Source organism: Myotis brandtii, unplaced genomic scaffold (assembly GCF_000412655.1).
Source record: "Myotis brandtii unplaced genomic scaffold, ASM41265v1 scaffold499, whole genome shotgun sequence".
In the NCBI taxonomy this organism is placed as follows: domain Eukaryota; kingdom Metazoa; phylum Chordata; class Mammalia; order Chiroptera; family Vespertilionidae; genus Myotis; species Myotis brandtii.
In genome coordinates, this window is record NW_005369027.1 from 1,854,854 (window position 1) to 1,879,581 (window position 24,728).

A 24,728-nucleotide genomic window follows, 5' to 3' on the forward strand; every position below is an offset into this window, starting at 1 on the left:
CATTGATGGTCCTATCTCTCTCTCTGTCTCCTTTCCTCTCTGAAATCAATAAAAATATGATTTTTAAAAAAAGAACTTGGAGCCATAACCGGTTTGGCTCAGTGGATAGAGCATCGGCCTTCGGACTAAAAGGTCCCAGGTTCGATTCCGGTCAAGGGCATGTACCTTGGTTGCGGGCACATCCCCAGTAGGAGGTGTGCAGGAGGCAGCTGATCAATATTTCTCTCTCATCGATGTTTCTAACTCTCTATCTGTCTCCCTTCCTCTCTGTAAAAAATCAATAAAATATATTTTTTTTTAAAAAAAGAACTTGGCATACATTTAAGAGCTAAAATTCAGACCCTTTCAACTATGCATTTATATAAAATTATGCATACAAGTCAGTCCTAGGTTGGACAGACCCTCCAGTGATTCTCTCCCTTGGTGTCAGAACCAACAGATGAGTTGTGGGGAGCTGTGCAGTGTGCGCTGGGTCATTGGTTACTCATTAAGCTAAAGTACTGAAGCTAGTGAATTATTTTCTTCATTGCAAATTAGGGGAAACACAAGATTACTTCTGTAATAAATTCACTCTCACACGCCTTAGCAAAACAAATAAAAATAGAAAGCATGGTGCTCTGACCTGGTGACTCAGTTGGTTGAAGCACCATCCCGTACACCTGGGTCAGGGCATATACCTAGGTTGCTAGTTCAACCCCCGTCAGAGGACATACATGAGGTAACCAATTGATGTTTCTCTCTCACATCAATATTTCTCTCTCTTTTTCCTTTCCTCTCTCTCTAAAATTAACAATATATCCTCGGACACTGGCCAGTGTGGCTTATTTGGGTGAGCATCATCCCATGAACCTAGAAGTCGCCAGTTCAGTTCCTGGTCAGGGCCCATGCCCGGGTTGTAGGCTCAATCCCCAGTGGCGGTGAGGGGGACGGGACTGTGCAGGAGGCATCCTATCGATGTTACCCCCTCTCACATTCATGTTTCTCTCTCTCCCTCTCCCTTCCTCTCTTTAAATTTAAAAAAAAAAAAACACCATATTTAAAAAGTGAAAATAAAAATATATCCTATGGTTAGGATTAACAAAAAAGAAAACATGGTAGCATTAAGGTGGAAAAAAAAAGGACAGGAATTTCTAACTGATCAGCTAGCAGTTTTTGAGATGGCCGAGAACTGCCATCAGTGAGATCATCTTAAAGAAACACTCTTAATGACTTGAAAAAGTCCCATCCCAACGTCAATTATACACACTCAGTATTACAGATTTACCTGAATTTAAAGTTACATTAAAACCCATTTTATTAAGGTAAGAGAAGAATCCATTTTAAGTTATCACTCTAAAGCTATAAGATAAAGATATTACATTACTTTTAGTGTTTAATTTTACTACCACACTAATACATATACATTTTTTAAATTTCTGGGGTTTCTAGTTATTTGCTTATATGTTCTTATTTTTGGCTATTGAACATGTGTGTTCCAATGAAGGAAATGCTTTTTTATTACACACATTAAAACTATTCCCAATCTTATTCCCCACAATGAACTGTTTTCACTATCTTCATGACTTATCCTGCCCACATAGATTCATATTCACATTTTATAATCTGTAATTTTCTTTCTTAGTATTATATCATGGAATATTTTTCTGTATTTCCACATAGTTATTGGATCTTTTTAATGGTTGCAAAATATTCTATCACAGTCACCTACATTTAAATGGTTTGACTTTAACCATTTGTTCCTTGTTCTGTGATCAGTAGTCACAATCAAAGGTGACAACATTATTCTTCATTATGAGTTACTTATATTTCAGATACACTCACAGGTGGAGCCAAAACTCCATAGTTAATTGGTACCCGTTAACTCTCCATTAATATGTCTTCATTTTGCTATTTCTAACATGAGGATTAAGTAGACTACCATGCAGGTTTGCCAAAGGCCCCTATGTTTTTCTTCATGGAAGCAGTCATGGCATGACTTGAAAAAGTCCCATCCCAACGTCAATTATAGGCACTCAGTTTTACAGATTTAACTGAATTTAAAGTTACGTTAAAAACCCATTTTATTAAGGTAAGAGAAAGAATCTATTTTAAGTTATCACTCTAAAGCTATAAGATAAAGATATTACATTACTTTTAGTGTTTAATTTTACTACCACACTAAATACATATACATTTTTTAAAAATTTCTGGGGTTTCTAGTTATTTACTTATATGTTCTTATTTTTGGCTATTGAACATGTGTGTTCCAATGAAGGAAATACTTTTTTATTACATACATTAAAACTATTCCCAATCTTATTCCCCACAGATGAACTGTTTTCACTATCTTCATGACTCATCCTGCCCACATAGATTAATATTCTCACAGACAGCATAACATTGCTAACATTTTATAATCTGTAATTTTCTTTCTTAGTATTATATCATGGAATATTTTTCTGTATTTCCACATAGTTATTGGATCTTTTTAATGGTTGCAAAATATTCTATCACAGTCACCTACATTTAAATGGTTTGACTTTAACCATTTGTTCCTTGTTCTGTGATCAGTAGTCACAATCAAAGGTGACAACATTATTCTTCATTATGAGTTACTTATATTTCAGATACACTCACGGGTGGAGCCAAAACTCCATAGTTAATTGGTACCTGTTAACTCTCCATTAATATGTCTTCATTTTTCTATTTCTAACCTGAGGATTAAGTAGACTACCATGCAGGTTTGCTAAAGGCCCCTATGTTTTTCTTCATGGAAGCAGTCATGGGGGAGAGCAGCATCGGCACAGCACCTCTAGGCTGTCAGTGTGCCCTCTACAACCACCGCAGCACCTCCCCTAATGTCAACCCGGCCATCCGGACGCAGGGATATCTCCAGTTCTCCTCCTCGGCAGGAACACTGAAAGGCTGGACAAAACCAAACAAATCACAAATTAAGGTAATTTCCACCCTTTTTAATGAACAGCATATAGTGAGACACCTCTTATTACAAGTTCTAGAATCCTCCTAGGTCAGCTTAAAGATAAATGCTTTAAAGATAGAATTCTTTTAAGATAAAATCTGTCCATGGTACTGCCCAGCCCAACCAGTTCTCCTAAGGAGTGAGGGGCCAAAATGCACTTTCATCCGCAAAACACACAGCTCCAGGTCTCCCCTTCCTGAGCTACTTCCTCTATCACCTCCTGTAATGCCCAGGCTCACCCCACCCACAGCCTCCTCCCTGGCTCTGTCTAGGAGTAAGCAAGGACATGTGAAAAGATAGATGCAGGAACTAGATGTCTAGGAAGATAAGGAGGGGTCATCTTGGCCCTCCTGAGAAGGCCCCGTCTTTCCAGGCCTGAATAAGACAATGGGATCTCATTCATTCATTCATTGTAGTTACCAAGCAACCATACTGTCAGGCAGACAAGAGGCACGCCTCAGCCTTCCTGGAGCTCAGTGCTCAGGGGAGTAACTAGTCTCTCCTAAGAGCAGCCACCTGCTCTCCCCAAATCAGGCTCACAGAGGCCTAACCCTCCCACTAAGCAAGACCTCTAGGGTTGGACTCCTAATTTGATTATTAGGGCTATGTAGCCTCCATTGTCTGAGGTCTATGTTCTCTGCCCCTGAGAAAATATATATTAATCACCAGGGGACTTGGTTCAAAAGCAATTTGTATGAGTCAACCCTGTGGCTAGTAATAGCAGTAAGGAGCCTCACTGATTATCCAATCTCCACCTTTCACGTCATAGATAACTTCTCTGGGCCAAAGTTACACAGCTAGTTAATTTTCTTCAACAAACATTTATTGGGCACTCACTGTGCTAGAAGTGTGTCTGTGCTGGGAGAGACGGGTGGGAGATGTTTGGGGTAGAGGATATTTAGAGTAGAGGGGTCAGGGTGAAGGAATTTAAAAACCTTTCATTTTCACGTGGGTGACACAAAACATATCTTCACGTGCATAGTACATTTGAGAAGGAATCCTAGTTTAATATCAGGCTTTTTTTTTTTAATTGAAAAAGAGCTGTCTTACCACGCATATCTTTCTTCCCCAGTTCTTGGGACCAGTAGCTGCTGAGAACAGTATGTGCAGACCCTTAAAAGAAATGAGAAGTTACGATACCGCACAAGGGAAACAGGGGCGACTTTGTGGTAAATTTATAAGCAATTGCAATCAACTAGTTAGTCGTCGTGTCGGCGTGGCCACAGCAGAGTGTGGGATTACGAATGGAGATAGAAAGGAAGGCATAGAATGTATGGAAAAGCGCCTCCAAATGATGCATTCACAGTGCTGCACACTTTCTGAAGGCTGAATTAAACTGCGGGTTTTCATTCTTGTCCTGTCCACACGTTACTGTCAGCCCGTGGTAGGAAAATCAAGCCCTTCACTTAAATCTACATCCTTCAAGAGAGACCATCTGCTTGCTCCCAGGATGCACATGCAAGGAAAGGTGGGAACTCTGACAAAATCCAAAATTTCCATCAAGCACACATTCCCGGATTTTGGTGGCAAAAGAACTGTCTTTCAGTGAGGTATTTTTTTTTTAGATGATTGTGCCCAAGGTTTAGATCAGAGAATGGGTAGTAAAATGAAGGAACAAGCTGTAAAGGAATAACTGTCAGAAAAGTCTGTGGGGCAGAAAAGGCTGGGGTGGGAAGGGCCCCTCCTTCAGGAAAACTTACTAAATGTTACAGGAGGTCCACATGGTGTGACCAACCATCCCAGTTTGCCTGAGGCTGTCCTGGTTTTAGCACTGAAGGCCCTGTATGCTGAAAAATCCCTCCGTTTTAAGCAAACTGAGATGGTTGGTCATCACTGTCCAAAGACCTTTCCACTGTAGGAAAGCATTGTTTTAGGGGAAAAACTTGCCCTCTGTGCCAATTAAAATCTTTGTAAAGCAGCTGTGCATGTGTAAATCCACTCAGAACTTCTATTCCATGGGGAAAGGCTTGAGTTGGACTGTTTGGATGTCATTTGGGCATTTTCCTGACATCCAAAAAGTGCTTGCTTACTGAGCTTTGAATGTCACATGTTTTGTTCCTCAGAGAGTGACTCAGTCATCCCCACCCCTGCCATCTGACCAGAACAGTCTGCCCAGCCTCCTTCTGCCCTGGCCACCATCAGTAAAATGAAGGAACAAGCTGTAAAGGAATAACTGTCAGAAAAGTCTGTGGGGCAGAAAAGGCTGGGGTGGGAAGGGCCCCTCCTTCAGGAAAACTTACTAAATGTTGGGAGGTCCACATGGTGGGACCAACCATCCCAGTTTGCCTGAGGCTGTCTTGGTTTTAGCACCAAAGGCCCTGTATGCTGAAAAATCCCTCCGTTTTAAGCAAACTGAGATGGTTGGTCATCACTGTCCAAAGACCTTTCACTGTAGAAAAACATTATTTTAGGGGAAAAACTTGCCCTCTGTGCCAATTAAAATCTTTGTAAAGCAGCTGTGCATGTGTAAATCCACTCAGAACTTCTATTCCATGGGGAAAGGCTTGAGTTGGACTGTTTGGATGTCATTTGGGCATTTTCCTGACATCCAAAAAGTGCTTGCTTACTGAGCTTTGAATGTCACATGTTTTGTTCCTCAGAGAGTGACTCAGTCATCCCCACCCCTGCCATCTGACCAGAACAGTCTGCCCAGCCTCCTTCTGCCCTGGCCACCATCCCATGTGCCAGCCTCCTCATGGCCCCCTTTTGCTGCTCAGCCCACTCTTCGCACTGTGATAAGTACTTAACTGGCCTTGGATTTGCATAACCCTATGGGATATTATCTGTATTTTATAGAGGAGGGAATGGAAACGTTTAAAAGTGAAGCCCTGGCAGGTGTGGCTCGGTTGGTTGGGCATCGTCTCATGCATGGAAAGGTTGTTGCTGGTTCAATTCCCGGTCAGGGCACATGCCCCAGTTGCAGGCTCAATTGCCCGGTGGCGTGTGCAGGAGGCAGCTGATCAATGTTTCACGATCACATTGATGTTTCTCTCTCTCTCTTTCCCTCTCCCTTCCACCCTCTCTAAAAGTCAATCAAAAATTTTTTTGAAAAAATAAGTTAAGCCATTTGCCCAAGGTCAACAGCTAGAAAGCTAGGATGCAAACCAAGGCTGTCTGACACTAAGGTTTAACCCTGCTATACTGCTTCTTTTTTTGGGGGTGAGGGGGGCGGTGAGGGGTAAGGATATTTTTCCCATTGATTTTTAGAGAGTGGAAAAGAGGGAGGGGGAGGGGGGAACATCAATGTGAGAGAGACACATTAATTGGTTGCCTCCTGCACCTTCCCCAACCAGAGCCAGGGATCGAACCTGCAACCCAGGTACTTGCCCTTGACTGGGAATGAAACCCAAGACCGTTAGGTGCGCAGGCTGACACTCTAACCATTGAGCACACTGGCCAGGGCTGTACTGCTTCCTTAATTCTGTGTTTTTACGTGAAGGGATGGGGGAGGTGAGATAGGAAAACAAAGGCAGCTCAAAACCCAAGCAATCTGAAAGGTCACATGAAGGACGCTTAAACAGCTATTTGTTATCCACCCCCTCCATTGTTTAACCCCCCCAGGACCCATGTCAAAAAGTACCTGTTACCGGGTCTTCTGCGATGCCAACCCAGGGTGCGAAATATCTGGAGTAAAAGTCGAATGCGTGGGTCTGCCCACCGGGCTTTCCTTTAAGAGTGAGAATGAGTCCTCTCACCTTCCCTGTGTTCTCTACTTGCAGCAGATCCTGTGTGTTCACTTTCAGGTTCTCCAGAAATGACCTTGTTCATAAAAGGGATGGATTAGGACAAACCCCATTCCACAGACACCCCCCCACCACCACCCCTACATGGACACCATAAAGCAGGCCAGGGTGTGGCTGACCCACACGCATCAGCAGGGGCAGGAGGAGGAGCAAGTGGAATATCTTCCTACCCGAGAACAAAGCTCTCTGGCTGCAGAAATCATGGTTTGACTGGACAGAGCACAGCCAGACCAAGCCAGGGCTATAAATGGGGGTGCTTGGCCCTCTCCAAAGTGCTGAGGAAGCCAAAAATCTCGTTCACCTGTCATAAGTGTCACTGAGCCGGACAAGGAGCTTCCGGGTGTCTGGGGAGTAGCGGATGTCCTGGACCAGTGTGTCACCTATGGCAGTCTGTGAAGACAGACCAAAGACTTCTCAGGCTTGTGCCCTGGGTCCAGTCCTTGATCCCCTGTGTGGGAAACGACCTTTCCTGAACATCTGCAAAGTGCCAGGCACACCCCTGGTCTCCAGTCCCCAAGTTTTAGTTAGGTTTCTGGGCTGAAGGTGTTGCCCAAGGAAAAGGTCAGTTTCCTGGTGATTAAAGAGGCCTTTAAAGGAATTGAGCTTATCTTTTTCGAGCCAAAGATAGACATTATTCACAAGTGTTAATATGTGCCTGAACACACAACTCCTTCAAATGGGTATTTTCCCCACAGATCAGAAGAAAGACTTAGAGAGGCCCAGGGTCACACACACATAATCTTGTTCATTTCCAACTAGAGGCCCAATGCATGAAATTCATGCAAGAGTAGGCCTTCCTTCCCCCGGCTGTTGGCACTGGCTTCCCTCCAGCACCCGGGACCCTGGCTTCCCTCGCAGCCTGGCTTTCGTCCAGAAGGTCGTCCAGAAGGACGTTTGGTCTAATTAGCATATTATGCTATATATATATATATATATATATATATATATATATATATATATATATATATATATATATATATATATATATATATATATATATATATATATATATATATATATATATATATATATATATATATATATATATATATATATATATATATATATATATATATATATATATATATATATATATATATATATATATATATATATATATATATATATATATATATATATATATATATATATATATATATATATATATATATATATATATATATATATATATATATATATATATATATATATATATATATATATATATATATATATATATATATATATATATATATATATATATATATATATATATATATATATATATATATATATATATATATATATATATATATATATATATATATATATATATATATATATATATATATATATATATATATATATATATATATATATATATATATATATATATATATATATATATATATATATATATATATATATATATATATATATATATATATATATATATATATATATATATATATATATATATATATATATATATATATATATATATATATATACGGCGGGAGGGGCGGAGACCCACCCCTGTGCCCACCGCAGCCACGTGGCCCACAATTCCTTTCAAGGTGCATGAATTCGTGCACTGGGCCCCTAGTTACAGATAACATTGTTTTGCTTGTTTGTTGGCTTGGGGTGCTGAGGGAATAGATGAGGGGACAAAAGCCCCTTTAAGCACTACCAGTGGCTGTGGGCAGAGTAGGTGACAAAGGCGATGACAGAGTAGTTGTCTGGCAGTCATTCGGTGGCTTCAGGTTTTCTAACTCTCTTTAGGGACTGAGCTGCTCCAGGTCCCAAGGCCAAGACTCTCTCCTCCTGGAGTGATGCCTGGGATGTCTGCCTCTGCGACCACAGCTAACCAATGTCCCTCTCTCTAGAAACAAATCCCAGCAGCCAGATCCCACCTGCTCTCCGGGACCTTCCAGTCTCTCTGAAGGGTCATATCCAGCCCTTCTCTGCATGGGTTCTATGTGATTTGAAAGTTTAATTCTCAGCTGGGAATCTTATTGCCAGTTTCTAGGAACACAAAATGACAACCGTGATAAGATGAATACCGCTTTGTCATTCCCATTTTGCAAACGCTGACCCTGAGGCTTAGAGAGGTCAGGTTAAGTTCTTTCTACCATGAGCAAGGTAGAAAGAACTCTGAATATTTCCCATTTTCCTGCCATCGTGCTTTAAGTAGCTCTCCCCACCCTACCATGGAGGCTAATGCTGACAATGATGAGTCAGAGAAAACTGGTCCATCTTCTCACCAAATAGATTCAGTATTACAGTTCAGACCTCAAGCGCACTGTTCTGTTCATCCAAGCTTAGATTGGAACGCTGATACCAGTAGCAGGCCTGCCTTTGGGGATCAAATGGTACCGAATCTTTGTGTTCAAATACTAACAAGTGTTCAAATAACATGAGCACAGGCTTGATTCTTGTCACTAACCTTTATTAAGTCCTTTACTTCATGGAGGTCCTAGATGGGGAAAAAGACAAAACCGTTATAAAACAGGCACTCTGTCAGTTGTACACAGTTTATCAATTAGAAAGAGCTGACCTGCGGGTGGGCTGGGTAAAGAGGCAAGTCCAGGATGATACCATCCTCCGCTTTTCTGGCCTTTAGTTCCCCACTCAGCGTGACAAAGGTTAGAGTGCTATTCACATTTTCTGGCAAAAAAAAAAGAGTCTTATTTTGTCGATCATAAAACTGTTAGAAAAGGAATCATGAAATGGGAAAATAAACTTTGTTATATGCTTATAAGTCTGTTTCAGACACCGTTGTGTTGTCTCAGGTTCTCTAGCAGTGCTGCCTGCTTTTGGTTTGCTGGGGTCCACAGTGGGGTCCCTCACTGGATTCTAATTTGAGAACCAGGAACATGATTGATTAGACTTGGCATCAGGCTGCAAGGCTTCAAATCCCAGCTCCTTACTGCTTCCTAGCTATACCCTTGAGCAAATTATTTAACCTGTTTAAACCTCAATTTCCACATCAACAAAGTGAGGTAATAATTCAATCTATATCAATTTTATTTTACCAATAAAATAGGGCAATAATTAAGCCTGCCTCATAAAAATGTTATGTTTTCTAATGCGATTTTAAAGTATTAACCTACAATTAGCATGGAATTATAAGCTCTACTAGTCAGTTTATAGATGACAAATAGAACATTCAAGTTATGAACAACAATCTGATATGAACAAATCAGGTTTATTTTAAATAAACAAAGCTAGACATAAAATTTTGATTTAAAGATTAGACTATAAATGCTGATATGATAGCCCTCCCTCTGTGTTTCTGATACAGCTTGTGCCACTTATCTGACTTCAATGTGCGTAACATTTTTGGTGAAAACAGAGATTTGGGACATAATTGTTTTTCACGCCCTAATATTTCTGTAAAACCACTTTGCAGTTCAACTTCTCCCTCTATTTAATCCTTTCATTACTCCCCTGTCAATATTGACCCCATAGATGCTGATATGATAGCCCTCCTTCTGTGTTTCTGATACAACTTGAGCCACTTATCTGACTTCAATGTGCATAACATTTTTGGTGAAAACAGAGATTTGGGACATAATTGTTTTTCACGCCCTAATATTTCTGTAAAACCACTTTGCAGTTCAACTTCTCCCTCTATTTAATCCTTTCATTACTCCCCTGTCAATATTGACCCCAAGAATATTGCCTGCAGTTCCTCCGGCATGCAGACGTGTCCCCGAATCTGCACTGCACCCTGGCGGAACCTGCCCTGCAACCCCTTCCCTTACTATCTCCATCTACAGCAGTTCTCCAAAGAACCTCCTTTTCTAACTCCCCACTTCTTACAGTTACCCTGTCATATCATCCTGTTTACTTCTGTATGTTGTCTAAACATGTTCATAGCTGCCTCCTGCTGCAATTTAGGGCATCTCCAAGCATCTCTCTTCTGCCCCGTTCCCACAAAGCCCTTATCTTTACCTGCTGTATATGCAGCTTAGATGGAAAGTGGTCAATAAAAAATATTTTATAAATTAATTAATTAAAATTCAGAGTAAAGAAGCTCTTGTTTCAGTGGGGGGGGGGACATATTGAGGGCAAAGTGTGCCTTTTGGGTCCCCGATATCATGTGTGTCACCTGTTCTTCCTGTAAACTCCCCTCCACAGACACCGAAGACTCCAGATTTACAATAAATGGCATTTCAGGGAACAACGCTGTGGCTTTCCAATATGCCTGGCACATACTCAGAAAGGCCAAGGTTATTGAAGGTTGATGTTTTTTATTCTGGATAATGTTTTACATGAAATAAACTCTGCAATGTCCCATTCCAGTGTTCATCGCCAAGAGCATGAGAATTTTTTTTTAAATTGCTGTTTGCTAAGTGATGGGTTCATTTTTTTAAATCACATTACTTATTTTGTGAAACAGCACGGCTGCAGAAGCCAGGGTCGCGTGACCACAGAGAGGGACCTCACTCGCCGGTGTGAACCACCTTAGTCCAAAGCAGGAACCTTCAGGGAGAGATAAGCCAGAGAGAGACGAGATCATTCCCGTGCAAGTGAGTCACAGACTTTTCGTTTTCTCATTCTTTCCTGAACTTTTCACCAGCGTGATTTAATTGCTGAAACATGTTGTGAAAGGAGTGAACTCTAAGCATACATCCTAGGGTTCCTTGGTGCTAGGTCCGGGGCTAAAACATTCAAAGCAACCAACCCCACACCCCCAGATTAACTGAGAACCAAATCAGAATCTCCCCCCTCGCTCTCCTATCTGCATGCAAATAGCGAATGGGCGTTTCCCTTAAATATCACCCTCCCCCTGGAAAAGTAGCTTCTCCTACCATAAAGAATGGTTTTTAGAATGCTTATTTAAGGCGACAAGAGAAGATCTGACTTTGGGTGGTGGGCACGTGGTGCAATATACAGATCTGTAACATAGAAACCCACACCTCAAGCCTATATGTTCATGTTGACCACTGTCACCCCAATCAATTTAATAAATAAATATTTAAGAAAATAAGGAAAAGCCAGAAAGCGTACTTACTTTGTGAGAAGCTGTCACTTGGGTTCAGTTTTCGGATAAAGGCGGTTTCTGAGAGGTTCATTTCCCTTGCAATTTTTTGATGCATGTCTTCATCCAATTTCTAAATTAGAAACAAAAGGTTATTGAGACTCTAGAAACACAAATCAGTCTTCCTTGGACAGCGACTGCCATTCATTAATAACACAGTTTATTAATGTGAAAACTCACATGCTTAACAGGAAATAATTGCCAAGGAAGCCAGGCACTTTGGTAAAGATTGGCACCTTATGAAGAAGGGCTGTAGGTGTGTGCGAAGCTGGAACAGACTCTGAAAAACCTACTGGCCTGGCCTATCCTTTGTGAGATTATGACAGTCTATCCAAATCAGACTTCTTGGACAGCGACTGCCATTCGTTAATAACACAGTTTATTAATGTGAAAACTCACATGCTTAACAGGAAATAATTGCCAAGGAAGCCAGGCACTTTGGTAAAGATTGGCACCTTATGAAGAAGGGCTGTAGGTGTGTGCGAAGCTGGAACAGACTCTGAAAAACCTACTGGCCTGGCCTATCCTTTGTGAGATTATGACAGTCTATCTATCGGATAGTGTGTGCTCTCTTCTAACAACACTCTCCACAAATGGGAACTTCACAGTCTCCCTTTCTTGTTGGATAAAGATGTTTGGCACACACATTAGACAGGCGGGGCCCCTCTGCCCCCCTTTATGCACGGTTCACTCCCTCTCATGGGCCAGGCTTCAGGCCGAGGTCACTTCCTGCAGGAAGCCTTCCAGACTGCTCTGTCCAAAAGCACGGTCTCCTCCCAGGGCTTTGCCACCTGAAAGTCCCTCGTGTGTCCTTTACTGTCGGTCCCCCCGCCTCTGACTCGGAGCTCTGAGAGGGCACGGACGGGATGGTGCTAGTTTGCTTAGTCCTGGCTTAGAACAGTGCTTTGTATTCATCCCAGGATGGGAGGGGCTCAATAAACATTTGCTGAAAGGATCATTACATTATTCACTTAATCTTCATTTTTAAAACCCTCAATATATATATCTTACCCACTTACGGATTAAGAAATTAAACACAGGGGTTGTATAATATCCTAAGATCATGATATGCCTAATAAATGGTAGAATGATTAAGAATGTGGGCTTTGCAAATGGTAACAACCAGTGAATCTAGAGGAAAGGTATTATATGATTGTTCATTGTACCATTCTTGAAACTTTTTTGTAGGTTTTTAATTTTTCAAAATAAAATGTTTAAAAAAAATAGCCCTAGCCAGTTCGGCTCAGTGGATAGAGCGTTGGCCTGTGGACTTAAGGGTTCTGGGTTCAATTCCAGTCAATGGCATGTACCTCATTTGCAGACTCCTCCCCAGGTCAGGGCATGTGCAGGAGGCAACCAATTGATGTGTTTCTCTCACATCAATATTGCTCTCTTTCTTTTCCTCTCTCTTCCCCTCTCTCTAAAAAGCAATGGAAAAATATCCCTGGGTGAAGATTAAAAGAGTAAATAAAATAAAAATATATATAAATAATGTGGGCTTTGGAAACAGACAGAATTGGATTTATATCTGGATCAGCCCTCATAGCAGTGCAAAAGTGAGCAAGTCATTTGCTCTCATGGGGCCTCAGTTTTCTCACCTTTAAAATGGGAGTAATAGTACTTTAATGAAGACACATGCATACACATATGTATTTGCAAACACACACATTCCTCTTAAGAAAAAATGGGTCAGAAGTATGAGTTTTCCTTTTGAGAATAAAAATAAATTTTTAATCAACATAATGCTTACTAGCTATAGTTTGTATTCCAAAGACAAATGAATTTTTGCTTTGACCAAACCCAGAAATAAGAATTATTACTTTATACTAAAAAGTTCATAAGTTCATAATTCATTTATCTGAGTTATACAAGTTAAGCACACTTTGTTTTTTAGTTGTTTCAAATTCTTTTGAAACACTTTCCATACACTTGTATAAGGCATAAAACAGTAGTTATTGTGAAAAATCAGAAATGGTTTTTAAACTATCAGCTGATATAAAAATCCTAGCAATAAGGTTTACTTAAAGGAGCACTATATTCAAAAATCTATAGAAGCTCTGTAGTCCTATAGAAAGAAACAGACAGAATTTGACTTAAGAAATTGATAACTGCCCTAGCTGGTTTGGCTCAGTGGATAGAGCATCGACCTGTGGACTAAAGAGTCCCAGGTTCAATTCCAGTCAAGGGCACATGCCCAGGTTGCGGGCTCGATCCCCAGTGTGGGGTATGCAGGAGGCAGCCAATCAATGATTCTCTCTCATCATTGATGCTTCTATCTCTCTCTCTCCTCTCCCTTCCTCTCTGAAATCAATTTAAAAAATTAATAACTTATTTTTTGAAAACCCAAACATAATAAATTGATTTTATTTTTACTTAACTTTTTTTTCTAAAAGATTAAATCTAGTAATGTATATAAAGTGCTCATCACAGTGCCCAACACATAGTAAGTACTTGATAAATGTTAGCTTTTTACTTTGAGTGGCTCAAAGCCCGAGCTTTAACCTGCCACACTATACTGCCTCCCCATAACAAAGACACATTATTATTACCCTTTACCACATTGCAGACAGGAAAACCAAGGTCTACCAGATCAAATGGACTCCTGCAACGTTTCTGAGGGACAGCAGCAATCAATTGCTGAGTATTGTGCTGGGCCAGCAGCAGCAGCACCACTACCAAGGGAAGGTGTTAGAAATGCCGTCTCAGACCCCATCACAGGCCTTCTGAGTCACAATCTCCATTTTAACCAGATCCCCAGATGATCTGTGTGCACATTAAAATTTGAGAAGTCCTAGTGTATAAGATATGGCCTTGTGTTCATTTTTTTCAATATATTTTTATTGATTTCAGAGAGGGAGAGAGAGACAGAAACATCAATGATGAGAGAGAATCATTGATTCGCTGTCTCCTGCATGCCCACACTGGGGATCAAGCCCACAACCTGGGCATGTGCCCTGACTGGAAATTCAACCATGACCTCCTGGTTCATAGGTTGACACTCAACCATCTGAGCCACACCGGCCAGGGCTGGCCCTGTGTTCTTGTAGGGACTCTAGGCAGATACAGAAAGCAACAGTGAGCAACACCAGAGAGTACATATGTATTTGAGATACATAGAGTATGTACAGTGTGTAATTGAGATACATAGATTTTGACAATAAACATGCTAGGCCTTTAAAGATGAGGCCTTGAAGTGGACTCAGAAAAAGGGCACTTTTTGGTGAGTTGGGCAGGAAAATGTGGGCAAAGAGCTTTGTACTGGGGATGCTTCTTGGGCAAGTTACTTGATCTCACGTCTGTTCTCTTGTTAAATCTTTGACATGCCAGGATTCCGTGAGCTGGGGTGAAGGGAATTAGGATGTCACACCTGTACAGTCCCACCTGAGTAGAAGAAGCGGGGTGGTTGTTGGGGCATCCCAGCCAACAGGCAATACTGCTCTCCCTCTCGGAGCACACCCGCACCTTTCCCTTCCCCCGCTTCTTCCCCCCAAGCGCTTTACCTTTTCTTTCTCTCTCCTGAGCTCTAAGGGCCCTTCTTTTGCTTCTGTCACTTTTCCCTGAGCCTATGCAGCTGAGCTGTCTAACTTCTACTAGCTCTGTCATTTTCTAAATAAACATTCTCTTATAATTTGGGGAGAAAAAAGCATGGAACTCAGGCACTTGCCATGGCTTATGGAATGTTCTCTGCGGAAACTGGCTCACATGCCTGTGCATACAACACCTGAGAGAAACTGGAAGCCATTTAATTCCCTAGTGCAGAACCTGCAATCACAGGGCTCAACAGTGAATGACAGGGTGACAAAGGAAAGCCGGTGCTGGTCTTCCTGTGGTGCCTGCCAGTCCTTCCTCTCTCTGATCTGGTCAAACTCTCCCTATCCTTATCCTTCCTTTCTTTATCTATTGCTTCCCTCGACAAGACCCTCTGAGAGCATTAAAGCATCCCACGTTGTAGCCAAGCTCACCATCTTTTGACAATAAATTTCCTTGCAAATGGGCTGTTTTGCACATCAGCTAGAACACAGGCTTTACTTTAACCCTCTCTACCATATGACACCAAATGCAATTTGAACTTCTGTAACTAATTTCTGTGCCAGGACTCCTGTTATTTGCCTGAGGGACAGAAATAATGAAGAAAATTTGGTAATAGCAGCCCTCAATATGCACCATATGCAGCTGAATTTCTACAGTGGAACCAAAGGTCAAGATGATGGTGCATCATGAGAAGGCTCATATTGGTTCAACTTTGAGAACTTTAGAAATAAGAGAAAGAGGCTACACTCATTTAAAATACTGAGTTTTTGTTCAAATAATTTTCCATTTTACACTACAAGCTTATTTTCAAATGCAGCACATAATTACAAACCAACAACTTTTTTTTAAATATATTTTATTGATTTTTTTTACAGAGAGGAAGGGAGAGTGATAGAGAGTTAGAAACATCGATCAGCTGCCTCCTGCACGCCCCCAACTGGGGATGTGCCCACAACCAAGGTACATGCCCTTGACCGGAATTGAACCCGGGACCCTTCAGTCCGCAGGCTGACGCTCTATCCACTGAGCCAAACCGGTTCGGCAGCTTTTAATTCTCTTGCTTTAATATCCATTTCCCTTTGGTAATGTCACAAGAGACAAATTTCCAACAGCAAAACAACCATGATTTTTTTTATTTTATTTATTTTTTGAGTTCCAGTGTACTGCACTGGGACACTGAGGTTCCATCACCATTAGGCCCCCCAAAAAATTAATAATCAAAAAATGAGTAAAGTTTTAAAATACCCCCATCTTGTGGCAGTTCAGAAATATGACAGCCTGCATATAACTTGTCTCAGTCTTTTCCCTCTGCTGCAGATGGATTCCAGCAAAGGAAAAACAGCTGGATGTCGAAAGTTCTAAATCACCCAGGAAGAAATGGGAGATTCCTTCTGAGGCACTGGGGCTTCTTATTGTGAAGTTATGTCCACACAAGGCAGTACTCAAGCTGTAGGCCATCTTACGGATGCCTCGTCTCTCCAGCTCCAAATTGAGCCCAAAGTTCATTCTCACTTCCCATACCCACTACCCTGCCCCACCAAGGAGAATGTAAGACCAATGACGGTTGGTTAACCAGAACTCTTCAGAGATTTTGCCATAATTTAATTGATTATATTTTTACTTTCACTCAACAGATATTTATGTGGTGCCTCCCGTGTGCTAGGCCGGGTGTGCTGAAACAAGTCAGAATGGATCTAAGATCGCATAGAAGGTGCAGTCTGATGAGGAAGACAGGTACTGAGTGAGTGACAAGAGTGATGGTAGTGAGCACAGTGGTTAAAAGCACAGGCCCCGCAGCCAGGCAGTCAGCCACTGAGGAGTGTGTGACCTCTGGCAAAGTACTTCCCCTTCCTCTGCCTCTGGGTCCGCATCTGTAAAATGGGGATGATGATAATAAGACCTACTCACAGAGTGGTTGTGAGGATGAAATGAGATAACATGTGAAAAGCAACTAGCACAGTATTGGGCTGAATGTGTCTGAAGTCACTGTTCCTAGAGCTGAGGGTTATGTTCTGGAAGCCAGTGAGGATACTTGGGAAGCAGAAATTCTACATTAACATCTCCTCCTTTGCATTGCTCTCCCCTCCATCACTGGGCAAAGGAAAACCCTTCAGTGCCCTAGAAGAATCTCCTCTGCACTCCTCAATCTCTTTTCTGGGCATAAAAATAGATATGAGGTTGAAACTCCCTAGAAACCCCAGGAGCCTCTGACGGGTGAGCCTCTCTCTAAGGAAGGGCACAGAGTTGGGAAACGGGCAGTGACAAGCCTTCTGACATGAGTTAAAGCCTGGGTTTTGCTGTACACCTGTTTTGTTTTCCTTAAATGCATAACTCACTAAGCTGTAAAGGGGTTTTGGGTGTTCTCTAAATTTAATAAGGAAAACTGGAATGATAAATAGTTCAGGAACTAAAACTAAGCATTCCTCCTTAAAAGCGTGAAGCCAGCCCAGCGGGTGTGGCTCAGTGATTGAATGTTGACCCATGAACCAGTTCACAGTTCAATTCCTGGTCAGGGCACATGCCCAGGTTTCGGACTCAATCCCAGTGAGGGGCATGCAGGAGGCAGCTGATCAATGATTCTCTCTCATCATTGATGTTTCTATATCTCTCTCCCTTTCCCTTCCTCTCTGAAATCAATTTTTAAAACCAGCCTTTTTTTTTTTTTAAGTGTGAAACCCATCCTCCTTGCTGTCGCTGGCAATGATTACTGGTGATGAAAAGAATAATAACTAAAAACCAGTAAATGTCGGTTAAATTGGAATAAATGTATATATTGGGCACACAACAAAGGTTTTCTATGAATAATTTTAACAGAAAAACTCATATAAACTTCTTTTTAAAAAGGTAGCCTCAAAGCAATGGATCCCAACCTCAGGGCCATTTTTTTCCTTTTTTATTTATTTATTTTTTTTTTAGGGAAAGAGATAAACATCGATCAGTCACCTCCCAAATATGCTCTGACTGGGAATCAAATCTGAAACTTGGGCTTGTAGCCTGACCAGAAATTGAACCCACCACCTTTTGGTGCACGGGAGGACACTCCAACCAACTGAGCCACACCAGCCAGGGTTTTTGGGGTGTTGTTTTTTTTTAAGAAAAGAATGGAGAGAAACAGAGGGGGGAAAACAGCTGGGGGCAATTTTTGATTGCCATGACTGAGAGAAAAGGGGGGACTACTGTCATCTAGTGGGTAGAGGACAGGATATTAGTAAACATTTTACGATGTACATGACAGTCTCATACATCAAAGAACTACCCAGTCCAAAATGTCAGTAGTGCTGCAGTTAAGAAACCTTGTGCTACACACACACACACACACACACACACACTATATATATATATATGGCTTTGTTAGAATATGAAGAAGAATAAATATGGGATACCTTACCCTGTTGATCTATTATTTTCACTAACTATGAAGGCTGGTTTACCGGAAAATAAACAAAATATCACCCCTGAGCACTATCACAGTCCTCTGACCTATCCAGTAGTTGGTCATGAGTTTTGTAGTTTTTTACTCAGCTGACACCATAATGTATCTATTTCATTTTTAAAATATTGTTTTGATACATTTTCCATGTGTCTATATGGTCTTTATTGCCAAACTGATTATCACAGTTTTTTAAGATTTTAAATATTTTACTCAAATATGTTCCATTTATCCCTTAATTTGGTTTTTTTTCCCCACCTAATGTACAGTGTTATAAGTTCCTCGTGTGAGAACATTAAAAATGGACTTGTCCTGCCGAAACCGGTTTGGCTCAGAGCGTCGGCCTGTGGACTGAAAGGTCCCAGGTTCGATTCCGGTCAAGGGCATGTACCTGGGTTGCGGGCACATCCCCAGTAGGAGATGTGCAGGAGGCGGCTGGTCGATGTTTCTCTCTCATCGATGTTTCTAACTCTCTATCTCTCTCCCTTCCTATCTGTAAAAAATCAATAAAATATATTTTTTTAAAAAATGGACTTGTCCTTAAAGGAAAACAAAACAAAACTTTAGAAAATTATAAAAGCTCTTGGGACTCCATTTGCTTCCAGAAGTCTGTTAACAAGTATTCAAAAAGCAATTACCTAGTCTTAGACTGTCCATCAAGTTTCTCTATGGTTAGTCTCATCTTGGTCAAATTTTAAATAATTTTAAACAAAACAAAAAAGAATATCTGCACTTAAAATCTGAAGTATGTCCTCCTCCATAAAATCCAGCATTGTTCTCTGAGTTCCCTTTGCACCTGGCACCTTCGGGTCCCTTAGCCTCTGAATAATGATGAGGCTTACATTAGACTTTGAGCACATCAAGGGCAGACAAATTGACTAATCTTTGTACCTCCCAGCCCTAGCCCAGAGCCTGGCTCCTGGCAGGTGTTGATAAATATTTGTAGAATATGTCGATGACAGGCTAAACACCGGAATTGTGGTCAGCATTATAAGGTTTAGCCCTGTTTGTCGCTGATATTTTCCTGAGTTCACTTGTGTTTCAGGTGATCTCTGTCTCCGGCCACAGGTAAGGAATCCAAGGGCAGAAAACATAGTTTACACTTTCTTTATAATTTGTATTGATTATGAATTGGGGAAAGTGTTAAATTAGCATCCAGGAGAACAGGACTCTATTGTCCACAGAATAGAAAAGCTAGCAAACTAGTCTTCAGGTATCTATTCAGTTGTCTCTGACAGGCCATCAAATTAGCCTAGTCTCACAGGTCCAAGGCCCAGAAGTGAATTGGGAGACAAGAGAGTGTCCCCGAGCCATGGACTTCCTCATCTTTTTCTTTCTTTCATTTGAACTGAAGCATTTTGCTTTGAATTATGTTAAGTTCTTTGTTAAAATTTTATTGCCTAGTTTTTCCAAATACATAAATAACATGTAAAATATATTTTAATGGAGAAGTAAATAGAGAGATAGAGTTAGGTAGGTAGGTAGAGAGAGAGAGAGATCCTTGAGCCTGTTGCTTAATGAGTACACGAGATAAAAGAATGAGGAATAATGCTGATCCTTGTCATCTAGTATATAAATCACTTAAAACTATTTTCAAAACTCTTCAAGGATGTTACGTATGGAAACATGGGCAAATATACTGAGATTCTAGACAAGCAGCTTTAGTCAATTTCATAATTCCTCAAGGTGGAGTTGTATTTAAAGATTGTTTCTTTTTTAAAAAATATATATATATTTGTTGATTTCAGAGAGGAAGGAAGAGGGAGAGAGAGATAGAAACATCAATGATGAGGGGAGAGACCAAGATGGCGGCATAGGTAAACACCGCAGACTGCTGCCGCAAACAACCACTTCAAAAATACAACTAAAAGACGGAACGGACATCACCCAGAACCACAGGAAGGCTGGCTGAGGAGAGACTCTTCAACTAGAAGGAAAAATAACAGCACACCGAGGCTCAGAGGAGGCGCAGTGTGGAAAAAACTCAGGTGCGGAGGTGCGCGCGCAAAGCGGGCTGGTGGCTGAGAGCGCGGTTGTCGTTTTTGGGGAGTGAGCCTGCAACAGAGGCATGTGCCCTCACTGGGAATCAAACCACGACCTCCTGGTTCATAGGTCAATGCTCAACCACTGAGCCACACCAGCTGGGCTGCCAGATTATTTCTAAAGAAAGTTCATGACTTAGAATCTGGTTGTTAATTACTCTCTTGCTAATCCTCGCGAACTATTGTGTTACTCGATAAAGCCCGTTAACTTTATTACTTTCTTTCAGCAGTGTGTGGTTGGCTAGTGCCAACTGCAAGGTTGCATAGTGAATGCATTGTTAAAGTGAGTGGAGGACTCTTGAACTCTTGATCACCATTTTGCTGCTCCCCTTGAGAAAGAAAATAAGTGCACCAAGGACTCAATTTACAGTATTCGCCTATCTCAGGACAACCTGGGCCTCTCTCCACCGTGACTGCACCCTGGAATCACACACGGAGATGGACCAACAGGGCAGCCTGGGTCGCACCCCAGAGACTCTGCTGTCACTGGCTTGGTCTGAGGCCTGAGCACAGAAATGTTAAAGCTCCTCTGTGATTCTGGTGTGCAGGCCAGGTTGGGATTCACTGCACACAAATGCCCCAGCACGCACTTTGCCCAACTTAGTAACTTACTTAACATCATGAATTGCTTGCTGGGTTTCTGAAAATTCTCACGTATACATACTCTGCCACTAACTGCTCTGAGTGGAAGGGTATTTTGGCTTGCTTCCTAATAATACCCAGGGACCAACACAAAGCACTTAAGGTCAGGGAATATTTAATTAACCTGTTAATAACTTAACCTAATCAAAAAGCCATTTTTAAAATGAGACTTTCAGTAAACTAAGTTCTCCCTATATTAGAGCTTAATTCCTTCTATCTTTCTACTTTATTCCTTACAAACATCTCATTTCTTCATCCTGAAAAAAATCTCTAATTACATGGACTATAGGTAAGATTAGAAATATGCAGTTTGGATCTTTCATGCTAAATGTAATATCAGCCATGTCTAGTCACATAAAACTCATCTAATTTTATTCTCCTCCACATTTGGTGCTAACTAAATGAAAACCTGAGGGCTAAAAGGGAGCTCTAGTCCTTCCCTACGTGAATCTTCATTTCTCTAGAATTAAACTTGTAGGTGTAAGCTTTCTCGCCTAAATCAATTTGCAGACATGAACGTGGCTAGTATCATTTGACAAAAAAACACAAAGAGGTAAACAGCTGGTCTGATTTTTTTTTAAAGACCTATTTAGTTCTCAGGGAATCTAGAATTCCAAGCACTGCATTTCCAAACTAATACTCACATTTTCTAGGAGACAAACAGCAGCAGGATTTCCACGAAATGCTTTTGCTGTGAATGCATCTGCTATGAAAATAGGGAGCTTCATTTTCCTTGCAGGCTGTCTCTGCAGGCTCTCACAAACGCTGGTAATCTTGTTGTTGCAAAAAAAAAAAAAAATCAGAAAGTTAATGTTTTACTTGGTGTACAGAAGCAACTCACAGCTCCAAGATACAAAGTCAAGCAATTATTCTAACACACCTACATTTAAAGATATGTGATCCCTAATTTTTTAAGCCTCTAAAATGAATAGAACATTTTCTTTTCAAATTTTGTATTAACGTTTCATACTGTCCATATACTTAACAACATCATCATATTCTTTCTTAAAGCAGCCAAAACTAGCTTAGGCTATGTTTTTGATGAAGTGAATGAAACATCCAAGGGGCACATATGTGTTTATAGTCACCCAATGAATGTTACTACCCTTTTAAAAGAATGTATTTTTTTCTAATTATAAAAAATATGCTCATTATAAAAAAAAACTTAGCAAATTAAAGTGACCCATAACCATGTAACAACATTTCTTTTTATTTTTGGACTTAGTATAATCAAAGAAGCCTAATGCTTTAATTAATTTTGTGTTATTTTATTAAATCTGTAGATTGGAGACTTTTGTGAGCTCATGATACAGATTAGTTAAAGCTTTTCATTAAAAGAATAATACTTTCTTTTTACTACAAATCTATCAAATACAGAAAAACGGGGGGGGGGGCAGGGAAAGAATATCCTGTACTTCCACTGCCTAGAGATGAACTCTATTAATATTCTGGGTGTTTCCTTTGCTTTACTAGAAACATGGGCTTTGTCATAGTAATGGAGGGATTCCTCCCTCCCAAAGTTATAGTACTTTTTGAAGATTCAGCAAATTAGAGGGTGCTTTGCTTACACCTGAAAGAAAATGACCCATCTAACATGAATTTCTTGTTTTCAAGGAGAACATAAACAACCTGGAAAGCCCTGCTGGCTGCCCGCACCAGGCCCCAGCCCCCTTGGCAGCTCCCAGACACACAGGTATTTCTGTTTCTTTATTTTTTGAGAATTTTCCATAAGAGTTTATTTGAATCAAACTGACAACAAACTGACCCCCTTCATTAACTTTAATAAGTTTGTACCTTTTGACCCCAAGCAATAACATTATTAATATTTTAGACATTGCTTTTAATCAGAATTTTTACCCTCTTAACAGTACTTAGCATAAATATTTTTCAAGGGAAATACTCTAGATACACTAAATGCTTCAGAAACATCATTTAAATAGATTTACAATAGTCTGGATATGTGCCGGAAGCCGTACCACCCTTGCTGCTTGTCACAGTCGCTGCGGGGAAGAAACATCTGCACAGCTTATGATTCAAGGGACCTGGCATATATGGCATACTGTTCTTAATCTGTTTGCTCCCCTTCTTAGTGCTATGTGTTTTAACCAAGGTCACCTCTCTGAGAAAGGTTGTTTCCCCAGGTGGGGATTTTTATCAGTAAAACCCCTTAACTAAGTGCCAGGCGGGTAGTCAATCACTTTAACTACGAACAATCACGCTTAAGCTACATAATCTTTACTCCCTGGAATGGAGATAACAAATGCCCTAACCTTTGGAAAAGAATGGATAGGATTAAGATCAACTGGTATAAATACAGATGTAGCAGGAGAAATAAACACAGAACCTGGCTGGAGATCCTGGCTAGAACTGGCTAGACTGCTGATCAACTGAACACTGTCTCCGTGTCATTCCTTCTTCGCCGACTCTGTCCACACCTTTGGGAACCCCTGGACCTGCTGGGGTTGGACCCCAACAATTGGCGCCCAATGTGGGGCACAAACCCACGACCCTGAGATTAAGAGTGAGATTAAGCTCATGCTCTACCGTTGATAGCTGTTTACTACTTGGAATCAGGGAAGTGCCCGGAGTCCTGCCGCTGCCATGAACATGTCGGCCCCCAGCTCACTCATGAAACAGCCGCCCATTCAGTCCACGGCCGGGGCCGTCCCAGTCAGCAATGAGCAAGGTGAGATTTCAATGGAGAAAGTGAAACGTTATGTGTCGGGAAAGAGGCCAGACTTTGCCCCTATGGAGTCCTCAGATGAGGAGGATGAAGAATTTCAGTTCATTAAGAAAGACAAAGCCTCAGAAGCAGAGCCTGAGGAACAGGAGGAGGATTCACTTCGGGACCCCCGACTACGGCGTTTGCAGAACCGTATTAGTGAAGATGTGGAATTGGGACCAGACCTGAAGCTGGCGGTCACCATGGGCTTCACGGGGTTCGGGAAAAAAGCTCGTACATTTGATTTGGAAGCAATGTTTGAACAGACTCGAAGAACAGCTATGGAAAGAAGTCGGAAAACACTGGAGGCAAGAGAAAAAGAGGAAGAAATGAACAGAGAGAAAGAATTAAGGAGGCAAAATGAAGATATTGAACCTACATCTTCAGGCTCAGATGTGGTCAGAGATTGCTCTAAATCATCTTCCAGTGATACAAGCAGTAGTGGAAGTGAAGAGAGTTCTGATTCCTCTGATGATGAGTTGATTGGCCCTCCTTTACCCCCTACCATGGCAGAAGAACCTGTTGATCGTATGGAGCAAGCTATTGGTCGTTTACCTCCACCTCTTCACGAGGAAGAGGAAGATGGTGATGATGATGATGATGATGATGATG

At 41.1% G+C, this 24,728-nt stretch overlaps 1 protein-coding gene across 1 annotated transcript; it reads right to left on the minus strand.

The window, feature by feature from the left end:
• Positions 1 to 2,689: 2,689 nt before the first annotated feature.
• PBLD (phenazine biosynthesis-like protein domain containing) lies at positions 2,690 to 22,167 on the minus strand. Its single transcript, XM_005876787.2, has 9 exons — positions 22,039 to 22,167; positions 11,723 to 11,822; positions 11,092 to 11,190; positions 9,260 to 9,369; positions 9,149 to 9,178; positions 7,004 to 7,092; positions 6,540 to 6,718; positions 4,010 to 4,072; positions 2,690 to 2,904 (listed from the first exon to the last, which is right to left on the minus strand). Exons 1-9 carry the CDS (start codon positions 22,120 to 22,122, stop codon positions 2,792 to 2,794), a joined length of 867 nt encoding a protein of 288 aa, XP_005876849.1. The 5' UTR covers positions 22,123 to 22,167; the 3' UTR covers positions 2,690 to 2,791.
• Between the last annotated feature and the right edge of the window lie 2,561 nt (positions 22,168 to 24,728).

Excerpts from the sequence above, each read along its gene's own strand:
- PBLD (XM_005876787.2), bottom strand. The coding sequence starts at position 22,122 with ATGAAGCTCCCTATTTTCATAGCAGATGCATTCACAGCAAAAGCATTT. Across the intron at positions 9,370-11,091 it reads CGTGCTGTTTCACAAAATAA|AAAATGTGAATAGCACTCTA; the intron begins GTAATGTGATTT and ends TTTTTTTGCCAG. Across the intron at positions 2,905-4,009 it reads GGGGAAGAAAGATATGCGTG|CCTTTCAGTGTTCCTGCCGA; the intron begins GTAAGACAGCTC and ends GGTTTTGTCCAG.